Genomic DNA, 14,633 nt, shown 5'->3' on the forward strand with positions numbered 1-14,633 from the left:
TTGTTTGTGACTGTCTTCGACGAACCTACGACTGAGCGAGTGTGTTCAGGTGTGTCAGCTTGGGCACCGTTGAGTGCGTCTCGCCTCACTCTCTGTTTCTCGTATTACTGTATACTTCCACCGTTGCTTTGCGTGCCTGTGCTCCCTGCCCACGACTCGGACGCGTGTGCGCGCACGTCGGAGAGTACCGCCACCACCAGACCCACAACATGTGCATTCACGCCGGACAAGGGAGGAGAGAAGAGAACAGAAGAGTGCAAGAAATACGCAGTCCATGAATGGCGCGTCGAGGGCGGTAATGGATGCGGTGCCAACAACAAAACAGCAAAGCGACGGCACCGCTGAGCAGCACCTCGCACAGACGGGGGAGTCCCCCGCGAGCGCAATCCACAGTGCTGCTGGTCAGCCCCCCACCACCACCACCCCTCATACTCAGCGTAAAACCTGCAGTGCGCAACGCCCCTTTCACATGATCCAGCGGCGAGTCGGTAAGGCGACACAGCCAGGAAGGCAGCGATGGCGGCGAGTGCATTTTTCTCTCTCCTGTGCTGCTGCGCCGTTGGTTGCTGTTTCCTGCACAAAAAATGCGTCCATGATGTGAACGGGATGAGGGACAGTCAAAAGGGCACTGCGTCTCTCTCTCTCTTGCTCTCGACAACTCGCCGCACGCGACATCACCAGTTGACCTCTGTCTACCAAGACTGCCTCAGCAATCACACATGCCTCTGAAGTACTCTCACGTCCTCCCTGGCTCACGCCCACGGAAGAGGCTCGGGAGGATGAGAAAGAATACATTTCTTTTTTCAGCGTGTGCCCCTTCCTCTGCCCGTGCAACGCGAGCTGCACTCCACTCCACTCCAGCCGGCCCCGTCACACCGGCCCACATGGCCTGGCGCGAAGCAGCGGTAGGCATACGCGGTACAGCACTGCGCCGGCCCAGTCATCTGGGTACGGCCTCCGTCCAAAGCTCTACACAGCCGCACCCATTGCGCCGGTCGCCACCTGCCGCGCCCTCCTTGGGAGTGGCGCAGGCTCCCTGCACCGCTGGGCAGAGTGAGGGACCGGGAGGGGGTAGGGGAGATGTGTTCGAGCCACGCTGGCACTCTGCCCCCCCCCCATCACGTCGGTGGCACAAAGGTGTCCGCCGTCGCACGCCGCTCCGACGCCACGCCCTCCACAACCTCACCAGCGACATCCGCAGCGATACATCGCTCTGACCTCCCCTACGTTGTCGGTGCGGGGCCCTGCCACCACCCGAGGTGGCTGAGGCACTTGGCAGGCGTTGGGGGGGGGGGGGGGGCTGGATCGCTTTCCCAAACACACACACACACAAATAGAGAGCGGGGTGTGTACTGGGCCCTGCGGCACCACGCACTGAGGGGTGTCCTCCACACCCCTCTGTCCTAAACGGGGAAGAGGGAGGTGGGCAGAAGGAAAGAAAAAAGTCCGCAGCGGGCGGCCATCCACCAACCTCTTACAATCAGCAACCGACGTGAGAAGCTACCACAGTAGTTCATCCGCAGCGCCCACAAGCTCGTCCACGTCCACGGCAGCCTCCTTGCCGTCCTCATCGTCGCTACCCTCGCCCCCCCAGCCTTGGTACGGGTCCATCAACCCCATATCGGCCACTGTGGTGCGCACAGCGGAGATAAAGCTGCGACTGGCGGCATCGTCGCTCACCGCGTAGAAGTTCGCAGCCACCTGCCTCGCGCGCATCTCGTTGTAGACGGCGCGCATCTGATGAGACGTGGCAAAGTACGCCGGCAACTCCATCGTCGACGCCGACGACCCCACGTCGCTCGACTGCGAGTCGCCAATAGCAGCCGCTGTGTTTTCGACTTCCTGCACCCACCGCTGCAGGGAGATGTCCGTGAGGCGGAGAAATGTGCGGTAGCTCATCGACACCGGATAGGCCGCTGCCGCCTTCACTGATTGCACTGGGTCTGCCACGCGATACTCCTGCAGCAGGGCTTCTGCCCCGCGTCGCAGCACTGGATGCACGCGCAGGTGCGCATCGAACGAAAGCTGCTGTAGAACCGACGAGAGGGATGACGTGAGCACCAGTATGCGGTGGTTGCGATCTGCCGAGACACGGCTTTCAGCGTTCATAGCCAAGTTATGCCCTACCTCATCAGCGGCCGCCAACGGTGAGTTTGCGGCCAAGGCACGGCTTACGCCCCCCGAGCGGTGCATGTACTCGTACAGCAAACTGCGCAGCGTGTTCCCGGCGTAGCCACCGCTACTCATGACTCCGACAAGAACATCGTAGTCGTCGAGGACCACAATCCCACTTTCTGTGTGCGAGGCGTCGTTGAGAGCGTCCCGCAGCTTTCCCAGTTGCTCCTCGTGATCGGGCAGCTGCGCCAGGCGGCGGCAGGAGAGGTAGCGCACCGTTGTGAAGTCGTAGACGCGGGTGAGGGCTTGGGCCACGGTGGACTTGCCGGTGCCTGGAGCCCCGGTGATGGCGAGCATTCCTGTCACGGTGCGGTTGCTCTGCATCACGCGCTCAATCACCGCAGTCGCCCTCTTGACGTTCGTGCTCACCGTGCCATCGTGGTCGACAATCTCGGCACTGACCCTGTCGCCGTCAGCGGAGAGATGCGACAGCACGGACGCCTCATCTTTGGCGCTGCGGATGTCCTTGAAGGCGCGCTCAAAGTCTTCCCGCGTTACTTTGAACAGCGAAGGCGACGAGGCGGATGAACTCATGCTGCCACTCCCCCCTGTGCCCTCCAGAACAAGCCCGCCAACGTCGCCCGCGCGGTGGCCAATCATCTCCGCGTCCGCCACGCCAGACGACCCCTCGCCGGCCTCCGTGCTCTGCGGGCCGCCCTGGAAGAGCCCATCCCTGCGATACCGCAGCAGTGCGTAGCTCAGGGCAGAGCGCACCGTGCCGGCGATGTCGGACCCGGAAAAACCGCCGCTTTCCAGAGCCAAATCTCGCAGAACCACGTCGGGTGCCAGGAAGCTCCGCTCCCGCAGCCGCTCCGTGTGAATGAAAAAGATGTCCTCGCGGCCAGGGACGTCCGGCGCGGGGATCTCGATGAGCACTTCAAAACGGCCAGGACGGAGCAGCGCCGAGTCGATCGCCTGGAGCCGATTCGTCAGGCCAACAACCAGCAGGTCGTTCCGGCTCTTCACGCCGTCCATGAGAGACAGCAGTGTGTTCGTCACGCCGTCGTACACTGCCTTAGCAGAGCTCTCATCGCTAGAGTGGCCGCGGCGGCGGAAGAGTGCTTCGAGCTCGTCAATCACGAGCACCAGCAGCGCGCCCTTCTTCGTTGCGCCACTCTTCTTGTGCGCCGAACGGTCAAACCTCTGGCTCTCCTGCTGCGCCGTCTCCTCCTTGGATGTCGTGCCGATGTCGTATCCCTCGAACACGTCCCGCAAGTTCTTTTCTGACTCGCCGACAAACTTCGACAAGATGTCCGCCGCGTTCACGATGGAGAGGCGCGTGTTAGGGCCCAGCAGGCGGAACAAGTTGCGCGCGATGAGAGTTTTGCCGTTCCCGGGCGGTCCGTAGAGAATGACACCGCGCACGTGCTGCAGCTGCAACGCTTCGGCGAGCGGTGCCAAAGACGGAAGCCGAGAGAGGAAAACGCGGCGGAAGAGAGTGCGGAGCTCACGCTTGAGGCCGCCGATGCCGAGCTCCGCCCACACCTCATCGCCATTCGCTGCGCCGTCGCCATCGTACGGCTCGTCCGCGCGCTCGGCGCGGTCCTGAGACGCGGGTAACGGCGCGTACAGACGTTCTAGGGGGTGCTGACGCACCTCCTCCCATGATACCTTCTCCGCCTGCCCCCGCGGCGTCTCGGCGGCCATCTCGTCTTTCGCGTTCGTCGTGTTGCTCACCCGCAACTGCACCGCACGGCGCAGCACGGTAACGGTGCGGTAAGCTTCCTCGCCGCTGCGTCGCTCCTCGAGACGTACGTCGAACCACATCGGCTGGCTCACCAGCCGCACCAGCTGCGGTGCCATGCCCTCCACTCCAGCGAGGCTGAGGAGCGGGTTTTCCAGCTCGCACGAGATCAGTTGTGTAGGGAACACCAGCGAAGCCATGGGCCGGCTGCAGCTCAGAACAATCTTCTCGAGCAGGCGCGTGTCGGCTTCGCTCTGCTCCTGGCCAAGCAGCGGTGGACGACGGTGCTCCTGCAGCAGCACCCGGTGCAGTACCGCCTGCGAGTCACCGTTGTCCGTGTCTCGCACCTCTGCCGGAAGGTGCACGCCCTGCAAGGAGAGCGTGACACTCGCAATTGGGACCAGTGCAGTCGGCGACGATGCGGACGCGCCGGCGGGTGCTGCAAAGCAACCGGTCGTCTCCCGTGCCTCAGCCGCACCGTCGCGGCAGCCGCGCACGTACAAGATTTCTGGCGCAGCATCGTCTGCCTGCGCTCTAGCAAGGACGTCCACGCACGACAGGATACTCACAGCAAGCACTAAGATAGTAAACGAGAGCTTGGCACACTGGCACAGACGATACAGCGAGTGACGCATGGTTTGATAAAGGAGAGCGCACCGCACGACGAGGCAGCACTAACAAGAAGAGGAGGGCAGCTCAACCACACCCGACACGACGCACCCAAACCCTTCAAGTGCAATCTGCTTGCGGCCAGGTAGAACGAGCACTTTGTATGTATACGGATGTGTGTGTGTGTGTGTGTGTGTGTGTGTGTGTGTGTGTGTGTGTGTGTGTGTGTGTGTAAGCGCCGCTGCAATTTCCCGTTGGCGCTGCCCTCACTCCTTTTCCACGGCGTCCTTCAGCGAAGGGGACGCGCGCCAGCAAGACGCAGACGGGAAGCGTAAGAGCGAGCGAGAAACAACCCCCTCGCAGACCCACACGCAGCACGGACAATGGGTAGCGTGGCGCGGCACAGGCAACGCGTTAAACAGCAACGCAGAGGGGATAGAACCGTGCATATGAGTGTGTGTGCGTGAAGCGTGGATACGGGGGCGCCATCCGATCGATGGGGCAATGGACGTAGAAGAGAGCAGGGTAGCGAAAGAGAACGTGAAAGAGCGTATGGGAGTGGAGGAAAGGCATAAACGCAGAAGAGGGCGCAGGGGTGGGGAGCGAAGAGGAAGGGAGAAGGCAAGGGGCAAAAACCGTGGATATTCGGGTGCGACATCCGCTCCAGCTCCTTATCCAGTAGGTGCCTTCTCGAGGGAGGGGGAGAGCTCAACCCACGTGAACGCTCGAGTAAACGTTGAATGGCCTGGTGAAGCGGGTGGCGTCGTGCCGCTGTGTTTCGTGAGTATCCCCTGCCATACACGCCACTCCCAGCCATGCGACACGCCCCACCCTTCCACGTCACGATAGACAATTATGTTATTCTTTGCTTTCCTTCGTCGGTTGAGTCGAAACCGGATTCGCAAGAAGAGAAATTCATACAACGGTGTACACGCAAGCACGCACACATACATGCAGCAACAGACATATGATGATAATAATACATTCGAGACGAGGCACATCACGTGATCGAAGTAAGAGGAGGGAAGGAGAGAAAGAAGGGCAGGTGAGGGAGAAGTGCACATACGTCTGTTACATGTACAAGGAACGTGTATGCATATATCTGTGCATGCGTGTATGTGTATGTATCTCGAGGGAGATGGGGGGGGGGGGTTCGGTCACACATGCACAGTGAAACACATGACAAAAACAAAGGAAAAAGAATCGTCTGAAGTACAAAGAAAGATAGAGATACAGTAAGCTCTGCGGACACGTGCACATGAATCCCAAGCGCGCGCCTTCTCTGTTTCCGCGTGTGTATGTCGGTTTGTTGGTTTTAGCGAGCGTCGGTGGCGTGTGTGTGTGTGTGTGTGTTTCAATGTCTGTGGAAAGGTAAGGAAGGGAAAACACAAGAAAAACGAAAATAGAAAGAGAGAGAGATCTAGGCATTCGCGAGAATCTTTCATAGGTAACACAGGTGTACTAGAATTGTCAGTTAGTTTGGTGTGATGTAGTGTGGTGTGGTGTGTGTGTGTGTATATGTGTGTGTGGGGGGGGGGGGGGAGGGGAAGGGGCCGCGATGCCCCGCGTGTCGGTTTGTGCTCCTCGTTGTATCCTTTGCGCTTTTCCCCTGCGGCTGAGGTCGAGCAGGGAGCACGAGAAGGAAGGGTGAAGGACGGCACAGGTACCCGCTGTGCACATATGCCGCTGCGCATGTGTTGACGCGCGTTGGGTGGCGGGTGCTCATCATGCACGCATACCCCGCCCCCTCACCGCACCAGCAGACAGGAAGACAAAAGGAGGAGGAGATGTCAAGGAAAACAAAAGAGACCGAAGCACGCGCAGGTCACCCGTTTATCGTCCCCTTGGTGTTGCCCTACCACCCCTACCTGCGGTTCAGCTCTTCGATTCGCCTATAGATGGTAGCGGCCAGCTTCGGGTCCTGCAGCGTCTCCACGGCGAAGCGCGCGTAGCCCTCCAGCGTCGCCTCGTCGTTGGGGTCCATCCCCAGCACGTGCTCGAACATTTCCTTGGTCGCATCGACCAGCGAGCGCAGTTGGCCAGAGAAGGACTGTGTGTTGGTACCCTGCAATGCCACGGTGCTACCGCGGCGCAGCTCTTCCTTCTTCAATCGCATACATTCCCCGTGCAAGACACCGAGAATGTGTCGCACCACCTCGATGTTGCCCGGCTGCAGCATGTGCGCTCGTTGCAGCATTGTCATGGCATCCTCGAAGCGGTATTGGCCGTTCGCGTAGAAGGTGCCGAGCTGGTGACACGCTGTGAAGCTGTTCGGGTTGATGGCGACTGCCTCCTTGAAAAGCTGCTCCGCCCGATCGAACACGCGCCGGCGCACCTCATCGTTTGTGTAGACCGTCTTGCTATCGGTGCAGGCCCACATAAACTGGCCGTACTGTAGAAGCACGTCCTCCGACGGCGGGGCCAGCTCCAGCGCCGCCTTGAAGTGCTGCTCCGTCTTGAAGGGGGTGGGCATGACGCCGGCCATGTAGTTGGCAAACGCCGCGTGAGCCTGCGCCGCGTTCGGGTACCGCTCGAGAAAGTGAGCGTACAGGGCTTCGCCGCACCCCACCTGCCGGTCGTCAAAGGAGCGGCACAGGTAATGGGCGTAGCACATGGTGCAGTTCGAATCGCCGGAGGAGGCCGCGTACGCCTTTGCGATGTACTTACGCGCCAGGGTGTGGCAGCCAGAGTGCATGCACAGGGTGGCGTAGTTCACGAGGATGGTGGCATGCTGCGGGAAGCGCAGCAGCGCGCGGCGGTACATGCGGTTCAGCAGCTGCGGCTCCTGAAAGCGGGTCTGCACGACATAGGTAGCGAAGCACACGGCGTCCTCACTCGTGGCGGTGGCAACGCCGTCCAGCAGCAGCGGAGCGAGATTCCCGAGGGACATGACCACGTTGGCGTTGTTCGTGTTGGTCAGCTCACTCTGCACCCCGGCTGCGAGCGCCGCCGCGACGCGCTCAGGCGCCACGCCCAGGCCCTTCAGCAGGTGCTCCATTACCTCCATTCGCTGCCCGTGCGACATCGTATCCCAGGCGCTACCCGTGCCGATCCGCGCCAGTCGCATGTGCATTTCCGTCGCCGCCGACGGGTTCGCGCGCATGACACGCTTCATGTACACAGATCCCTTGGCGTAGTCGCCGGACTGCACAAAGACGTCCGCCACCACCTCCGCCACCTCCAGGTACGTAGGGCACACTGCCGCAGCACGCTCGTAAAGGGTGGCTGCCAGCTCCGGGTCCGTCGCAGATTTGAGCGTGGCGTAGTTCACGAGCAAGATGCCCATCTCTCGCTGGTGCCTCTCCGTTAGGACCGGCATGGAAGCGATGATGTGGTCGACGTGCTGCAGCGCAACGGCGTACAACTCCTCCGCGTCTTTGATGAACCGGTTCTGGTGAAAAAAAAAAGCGCCACGGCTGAGCACGATGAGGCTGTTCAGCGTTCTGTCCACGCGCTCCAGCGTCCACAAAGACGGCGATGCTAAAGAGGGCACCGATGACTCGTTGCCGCCATCGCTCAGCGCAGCCGCAGCAGCGCTGCTGTCACTGTTGCTGGCTCTGCGACCATCGCGAGAGATCCGCTCCTCATCCTCGACGCCGTTGACGACCATGTCAGCCACGACAATGCTAGCGGCCCGTCGGAAGACGCGGCCGATAGTGTCGATGTTCGCTTCGATGTCCACACAATCCAGCTGCACGCAGTCAGAGGGGTCCAGTGTCTTGAGACCCATGGCGTATCGCGCGAGCGAGCTGGCATCGTGGTCGCCGCGCACCTGCTGCACTGCCTGTAACAGCACAGACCCCATGCGGCTGTTCCCCAGCCGATGGCAGCAGGAGGCGAAGCTGTTTGCGACGCTCAGCCGCGTCTCGCTCGGCATCATGTCGTCAGGCAGGAAAAAGATGTAGAAGCACAGCGCCAGCGTCTTCTCCATGTCGCCGGCCTGGCGAGCGAGGGAGATGAGCTTCAGGTAAGAATCGACGACGCCGCCGCCCAACGCGCCCTCTATTTCGATGAGGCGGCTCTGCACCCCAACCGCCTCCGCGTAGGCGCCGACGCGCTCGCAGCACGCGACGTAGTTGCTCAGCACCCAGTGCATCACGTCCGGTTGAAGAGACACGTCAACGCGCGGCGGCGCAGGAGAGGACCCGGCGTTCGCCTGGTCACTTGTGAAGGCGACACCGTCCGAAACACGCGTGCTGCCTGCGGCAGTGGCAGCGACCGCAGTAGCCGAAGCGCGCTGACGCCGAGCGCGCTTGTTTAGCCGCACCTGCGCGCTCGTCACCGACGCGTCCTTCTTGTGGGGCCCTTTCACGATGTTGCGGTAGTGCTTCATGGCCCGCTTGTGGTCGCCGACGTAGGTCTGGAGGCAGAAAGCCATGTGACCTTCCACCTCCGCGAAGTTAAGAGGCACCATCTCGCCAGCCGTCCCGAGCTGTGCGACAGCGCCGCAGCCGTTGCGCAGCAGCTCAATTGTGCGACTATACTCCTCGAGAGCCCGATCCACGAGGGCGACGCTAGCCAGCATGTCCGCATACTGTCTCCGCACCCATCCGCTGATGGAACCGAGATCGGCACGGTCGAGCAGCTGCAGACACCCTTCAAGCAGCCCGATCGCCTGGCCCGTCTTGCCCACGGTGTGAAACGCCATGGCAGCGTCGATGAGACCGCCAGCTGCGCGATGCGTTGCGTTGCCAGCAGCTATGCGCGCCTCCGCGGCCGTGGCCTCGTTGCTACGGCTGCTACCGCTACTACCACCATGTGCCTCGGCTACCTGCAGCAGCGCCTCAGCGTCTTCGAGGAGAATGCTCGAGGCTGCCTCCAGGTAGATCACGGCGGCATCGCTGTTGTTCACCTTATAGAGTAAAAGTCGACCCAGCTCCAGCATGGCCCCGCCAACGTCCTCGCTTTCCACGTGCTCCGTCACGCCGTCGAGGTAGCTCTCGTAGAGGTTCTGGCTCTCTGCGTACTGGCCAGCGTGCCGGTGTAAACGCGCCATTGCCAGTTGCACCTGCAGGAGCCGTGCGGACGTCGCCGTGGGCCCTTTCGATTGGAGCAGCAGCAGATGCGCGCGACCTTGCGAGATGGCGTGGGCGACGCGCACGCTATCCTCGTAAAACAGCTTCGCATCCTCTGTCACCAGTGTGTGGTTGAACGGTAACGGGCTCGCCAAACCAGGGGCTACCTGCTCCGGGCACCACATCGGGTTACGCTCCATGGCGGACAGCGCCAGCTGATATTGCTCGGCAGCCTTCCAGTATTGCTGATCACTGGCGTACGCGTTCGCCAGAAGCACGCGCAGGAGAAGCAGGTGGCACTCCGGATCGCCCACGAGGGACGGCTGCTTGGAAGCGTTTGCCGCCGCGGCCGCTGTGGATGTGCCGGTCTCGCCACGAGCCTTGCCCTGCGCGGCCGCCGTGGCGCCGTCCTCCTGACCCTGCGCCAGACGTCGTTGGAGCACGTGTGCCTCCTTGGCTACGTGCACGGCCTCCTGCAGCAGCTGCGTGCTGCGGTATGTCTCGAAGCTGACGAGGCAGAATATTGCATTGTTCACCAGCACACGCGCATAAAGGGTGAGGAAGGCGACGTCGTTGTGGTTGTGTCCAAACTGGTCCTCGTAGCGCTGCTGCATAGCGTTCTGAACGGCCGTGCAATCAGCGAAGGAGTCTTTGCGCAAGGACAGCGAAAGCTGCCGCTCCCACCCCCGCAGTGCGGGGTCGAAGGCCGGCTGCGCCCATTCCGCCAGGGAAGACGCCCACGCCTTGACCCGTTCCGTGACGCGGTCCACAAACGATGTGAGCTGCAGGTGCTGCAACAGCTGGGCAGTGGTCAAAGATGCTGCCTTCCCCCGTTCTCCCTTCGCAGCCGCGGCGGACGGTGAGTTTGCCGCGGGTCTGCGCGGCCGCGGCGACGGTATTGCAGCTTGAGCGTTCGCCTCCGCGGTGGCTGCAAGCGTCACCCGCCTAAGACCTTTGCCCTCCTTGCCTTTCGTTGGGGCTGAAATCGGATTGCCGGCTGCAGCTGATGCACACGATGCGTTGTGATCGAGCGACCGAAGCAGCCGCTTCGCCTCTTGCTTCGGCGTCGCACGTCTGCGCGGTGAATCACTTGCACGTCGGCTACGCATCGGTTTTACGTGAGCACTCTCCGCCACCTTTGCCGCGGCAGGTGAAATGCGGTGCCGCCGACCCACCTGCGTGCGAGGCAGCTGCCCCTGCGGCGCCGCCGATCCAGACCCGCCCTTTCGCCCCCGCGAGGATGCGCCGCCGCCTCTGCCGGTGCGACCTGCTGGCTTTGAGGCTGCAACAGCAGCAGACGGGGGTGACGCGGCCGGCATTGCCGCAGCTCCTCCCGGCATCGCGACAGGCAACGAGGCGGCCTCGGCCTTGGCCAGCGATGCCGCCTTGGACGACTGGGTAGAAAAGAAGGCGCATGACTGCCATAAACTACTACCGGACACGCTCATTCCCGAATGGCATCGCATGCCTATTAGGCAACCTAAAATCAGTCCAGTTGCCTCAGGCGCGGCTACACCGGTGCCAGCGGTCACTGAAACATCCATGTGGCGGCTCGCCAGGCGGCTGCCGTGGTGCGTCGAGAGGCGCTTCATTGCTGAAACTGGCCAGTCGCCCCGATGCAACGAAAAAAAAAACGATCAGCCGCCTTGACCAACGGAAGGGAGCACTGAAGAGAGGAAGCGGCGGCAGTGCTACGTCTGCACACGGTAACGCGAGCACAGGGAACACAATGTTTCTCGCGTCCTCACTGAAAGAGCGAGTGGAACGGTCGTGACAAGGGTACGCGGAATACCGCACAAGCGCTCCACAGGACCGCGTTCGAGAAAAGAGGAAGGAACAGATACAGAGGTAAGGTAGGTAGGGAGGGAAGGGGGTGACAGCGGCAGAAAGGTTTGACAGTCCGCAGCACCCGAAGCAGCAGGAGTAGTAGCAGCAGCAGTAGTAGGGATACACGCAAAAGGAGGAAAAGGAGGCACAAGTACACGATGAAGTCAAACTCGCAAAAAGACGCGCAAGGAACCGAACCCAAAAAAAAAATGAGAGTGTGGGTAAAGGGGAGAAAGTACTACTACTGCTATACAGATATATATATATATATATATATAGACCGATCACACTAATACCAAGCAAACAAAACCAGCAGCAGCCTTATAAAAAGATGATCTGATGTCGTTCTCGATCGTTTCTCTCGCTCCCTCTCTGTGTGTGTGTGTCTTCGTACTCCTTTCTTTGGTGTTTTGTTTTGTTCGTGTGTTCCCCCTTCCCACCTTCCCTCGTCGTCCTCAAACAAACAAACAAAACGCGCACACAAACGACACCGACTTCGAGAACAGTAAAAGCGAACAAGAAAAAAAAATTTTTTTTTCGACGGGGACACACACAAAAAGAAGCGCACGGGGGCAAGTGAAGGGGGGAGGGGTGTAGATTGAAAAATCCGTGGACCAACACCAACGCGCTCGTGCGCAGTCAAACATACGCAGAGAAACACAGACAATAAATGAGAGGATAGGCGGGTACACGACAGCGCATGCAGCCTGCAGCACAGTGGCCACACTTACGTTCTTACGAGGGTATGTGGCGTTATGTGGGTGCTGACGATGGTGTCACGTTCAATCTCGACAGGCGTCCGTGAGAGGGCGAATCTCTTTGCGTGCGTAGCGAGCTCTGATTATCTGGACGTGGGTTTGTATGCAGTCCGCACCCGTGCCTGTCTGGGTGGAGGGACGGCTGATAATAGCTGTACTCGTAAGAGGCACCGAATCAAAAAATGAGACGCACACCAGTGCCCTCGCCGTTTAGAAAGGAAGCTACAGAGCTGGATGCGAGGTGGGGGACGCGAAGGTTCTGTTTATACGGTGTGGTAATGCCGTGTGGGCTTGTGGCTCTCTTTTCTTGTCAGCCCTTTCCTCGTATGTTTGAAAACGTGAGAGTGTAAACGGTGGGTGTATGTGTGGGGGTGCCTGCACCGCGTAGTCTTGCGTGCTCGTCTTCCTCCCAGCTCTGCTGGTGCACGAGGGAAGATAAGGCGCTGCTTGTGTGATAAGACTTAGGCGTGCAACCGTGAATGAGGTGTGAGGTGGGTGAAAGAAGGGCTGGTTGGGTGACGTGGATGCCTTGAGAAAGGCGTGCGTGCTTCCACCGTACACGAAAGGGAAAACCAAACGACAAAGAGTCTCGGCGAAGTTCGATGTGAGATCCTCTCAGCTGATCGTCGGTGGGCGGGGGTAGCAACGTACACGAGTGGTGTGTCTGTGTGTGTGTGCTCTACGGGTGCAGAGCAGGAGGAGGAAAGCACGCGGAGGGAGCAAACAAAAAAAAAAACAGTGTTTTGAAAGAAATGGGGAAAACGGGTCAGCGCAGGTGAAGGGAGAAGTGGAAGGTGGGGAAGTTGGGGGGGGGGGGGGGGCAGACACACACCTTGGTTGCAACCGATTGATCGCACACGAGAGCCTGTGGGCAAAAAAAAAGCCTCGAAAGGAGAAACAAGACAAGCTGCGGTGCGGTCGACATATTTTTGCTGCAGAGGTGAGGAGCCTCTTACCGCCCCCAGACAGACGTCTTCTACCGTTCCTCCTCCGCATTCGGTGCTTCCGCGCGCGGCAAGGTCATCATAAGCGAGAACGGCGCTCAGGAAGGTCAGTCCACGCCCCTGCCCCTGTGTCTCGGTGGGGTATACACGCATCTGCATCTTTGGGTTGAGGTATCGGAATACAAACAGACAAACGTACAGGTACAGTGCCGAGGTACTGCTTGGTACCAGGTTTATACTCCATGTTGGAACAAGATCAACGATATCAACACCCCTCCGTCACCCCTCCCCCGGGGGGAGGGTATGGGGCCGAGAAGATCGCTGAAAAGGCTGTCACCTGATCACTCTTGAAGAGTGGGTGGTACATGAGCCTTCGCCCAGGAAGCCTGAAGCACAATAATGGTAGATTTGACGGCAACGAAATGAGCACACAGCATTTCCAGGCGCATTTGAGGGCCATCATGGAAGATGGTGCAGATGGCAGGAACAGGGTGCAGTAGAATGCGGCCGGGAGTGGAAGTGGGACGGTGGCACGATTGAGAAGAGTCTACGCCCGCACGGGCACACCCACTCGCCCCCCCCTCCATCTGAAGACAAAAAGTATGTAGGGGGGGGGGGTACATGGTAGCGCACCACACATGTGTGCATCAACAATCACGTGGCAAAGCCGATGGTTTCTAGTTCTTCTTCTTGCCCTGATTATTGCTGTTGCCAAAGTATTTTTGCTGATGATGCTGGGACGCCGCGGCCTTTGGTTTGAAGGGTCCTGGCACGCTTGCGACGGCGAGCGCGCGGAAGCACTGACGAAGAATGAGGGACGGAACGACAATCCACACCGACAATGGCGCGATGAGCATCGTCAGCTTCTCCTGAACGGTGTTGTGCCGCGTGTACTTGCCTCCCTCGGCGATTTCGATGAGGCAGTAGAAGACGGTCTTGTATAGCGTCATCAGGCACACCACGATCGCAAGTTTGATGGCGACGTTTTGAGCATCGCATATAGCAAGCAGTGTCACAAAGAGCCCCACCGCCACCTCCACCAGGTTCAGCCACGACTGCACCACGACAAAGGAGTCATCGTTCGCAGCGTAGCGCCGGTCGTACTGGGCGTAGATGGCCCAGTATCTGAAGGGGACGACCTCGGCCAGGGGGTGCGGCAGGTTGACGCTCTTGGCGCGCGTAAGCACGAAGATGGCATCCAAAATGACAACGGGGGCTACGGCAAGGAACCAAATCTTGGCCAGCAGTGGAACGGTGGCCTGCGGCATTTGTTCTGTGCTTGTCCGTTCGCTGCGCAATGTGCACGTGCGCGTATAGTCGCAAACAGTGATGAATACGTCTATGGACTGGGGAAGTTATGGACGAAAAACGGAGTATGTGGCATATATATGTAAATCCATTAGATGCGTACGCTACGAAGATCAAGCTGATATCTGTGCGGTGCGTGCGTGTCCGTGCCGGTACATGCGTGATGCCAGCGCTGGCAGCCTCCACATCGTCTATGATAAACGCCGAACGCGCCCATTTAATTTAATTTTTGTTTAGTCAAGCACGAAGCGTGGCAACGCGTGCGGAGCACAGCCACCACAGGGTAGCGAGAACATGAAGAAGCAGATTAGAG

At 59.9% G+C, this 14,633-nt stretch overlaps 3 protein-coding genes across 3 annotated transcripts; all 3 read right to left on the reverse strand.

Annotated features, from left to right (window-relative positions):
- Nucleotides 1-1,500: 1,500 nt before the first annotated feature.
- Nucleotides 1,501-4,494, reverse strand: LMJF_27_1070 (putative vesicular-fusion ATPase-like protein; the record flags this gene model as incomplete). Its single annotated transcript, XM_003721866.1, has 1 exon — nucleotides 1,501-4,494. The coding sequence occupies one exon, from the start codon at nucleotides 4,492-4,494 to the stop codon at nucleotides 1,501-1,503; it is 2,994 nt and encodes a 997-aa protein (XP_003721914.1).
- Nucleotides 4,495-6,332: 1,838 nt separating this feature from the next.
- On the reverse strand, nucleotides 6,333-10,592 carry LMJF_27_1080 (conserved hypothetical protein; the record flags this gene model as incomplete). Its single annotated transcript, XM_003721867.1, has 1 exon — nucleotides 6,333-10,592. One exon carries the CDS (start codon nucleotides 10,590-10,592, stop codon nucleotides 6,333-6,335), a length of 4,260 nt encoding a protein of 1,419 aa, XP_003721915.1.
- Nucleotides 10,593-13,689: 3,097 nt separating this feature from the next.
- Nucleotides 13,690-14,280, reverse strand: LMJF_27_1090 (conserved hypothetical protein; the record flags this gene model as incomplete). The annotated part of the gene is made up of 1 exon (XM_003721868.1): nucleotides 13,690-14,280. The coding sequence occupies one exon, from the start codon at nucleotides 14,278-14,280 to the stop codon at nucleotides 13,690-13,692; it is 591 nt and encodes a 196-aa protein (XP_003721916.1).
- Nucleotides 14,281-14,633: the final 353 nt, after the last annotated feature.

The sequence above is a fragment of the Leishmania major genome, chromosome 27 (genome assembly GCF_000002725.2).
Source record: "Leishmania major strain Friedlin complete genome, chromosome 27".
Lineage (NCBI taxonomy): Eukaryota > Euglenozoa > Kinetoplastea > Trypanosomatida > Trypanosomatidae > Leishmania > Leishmania major.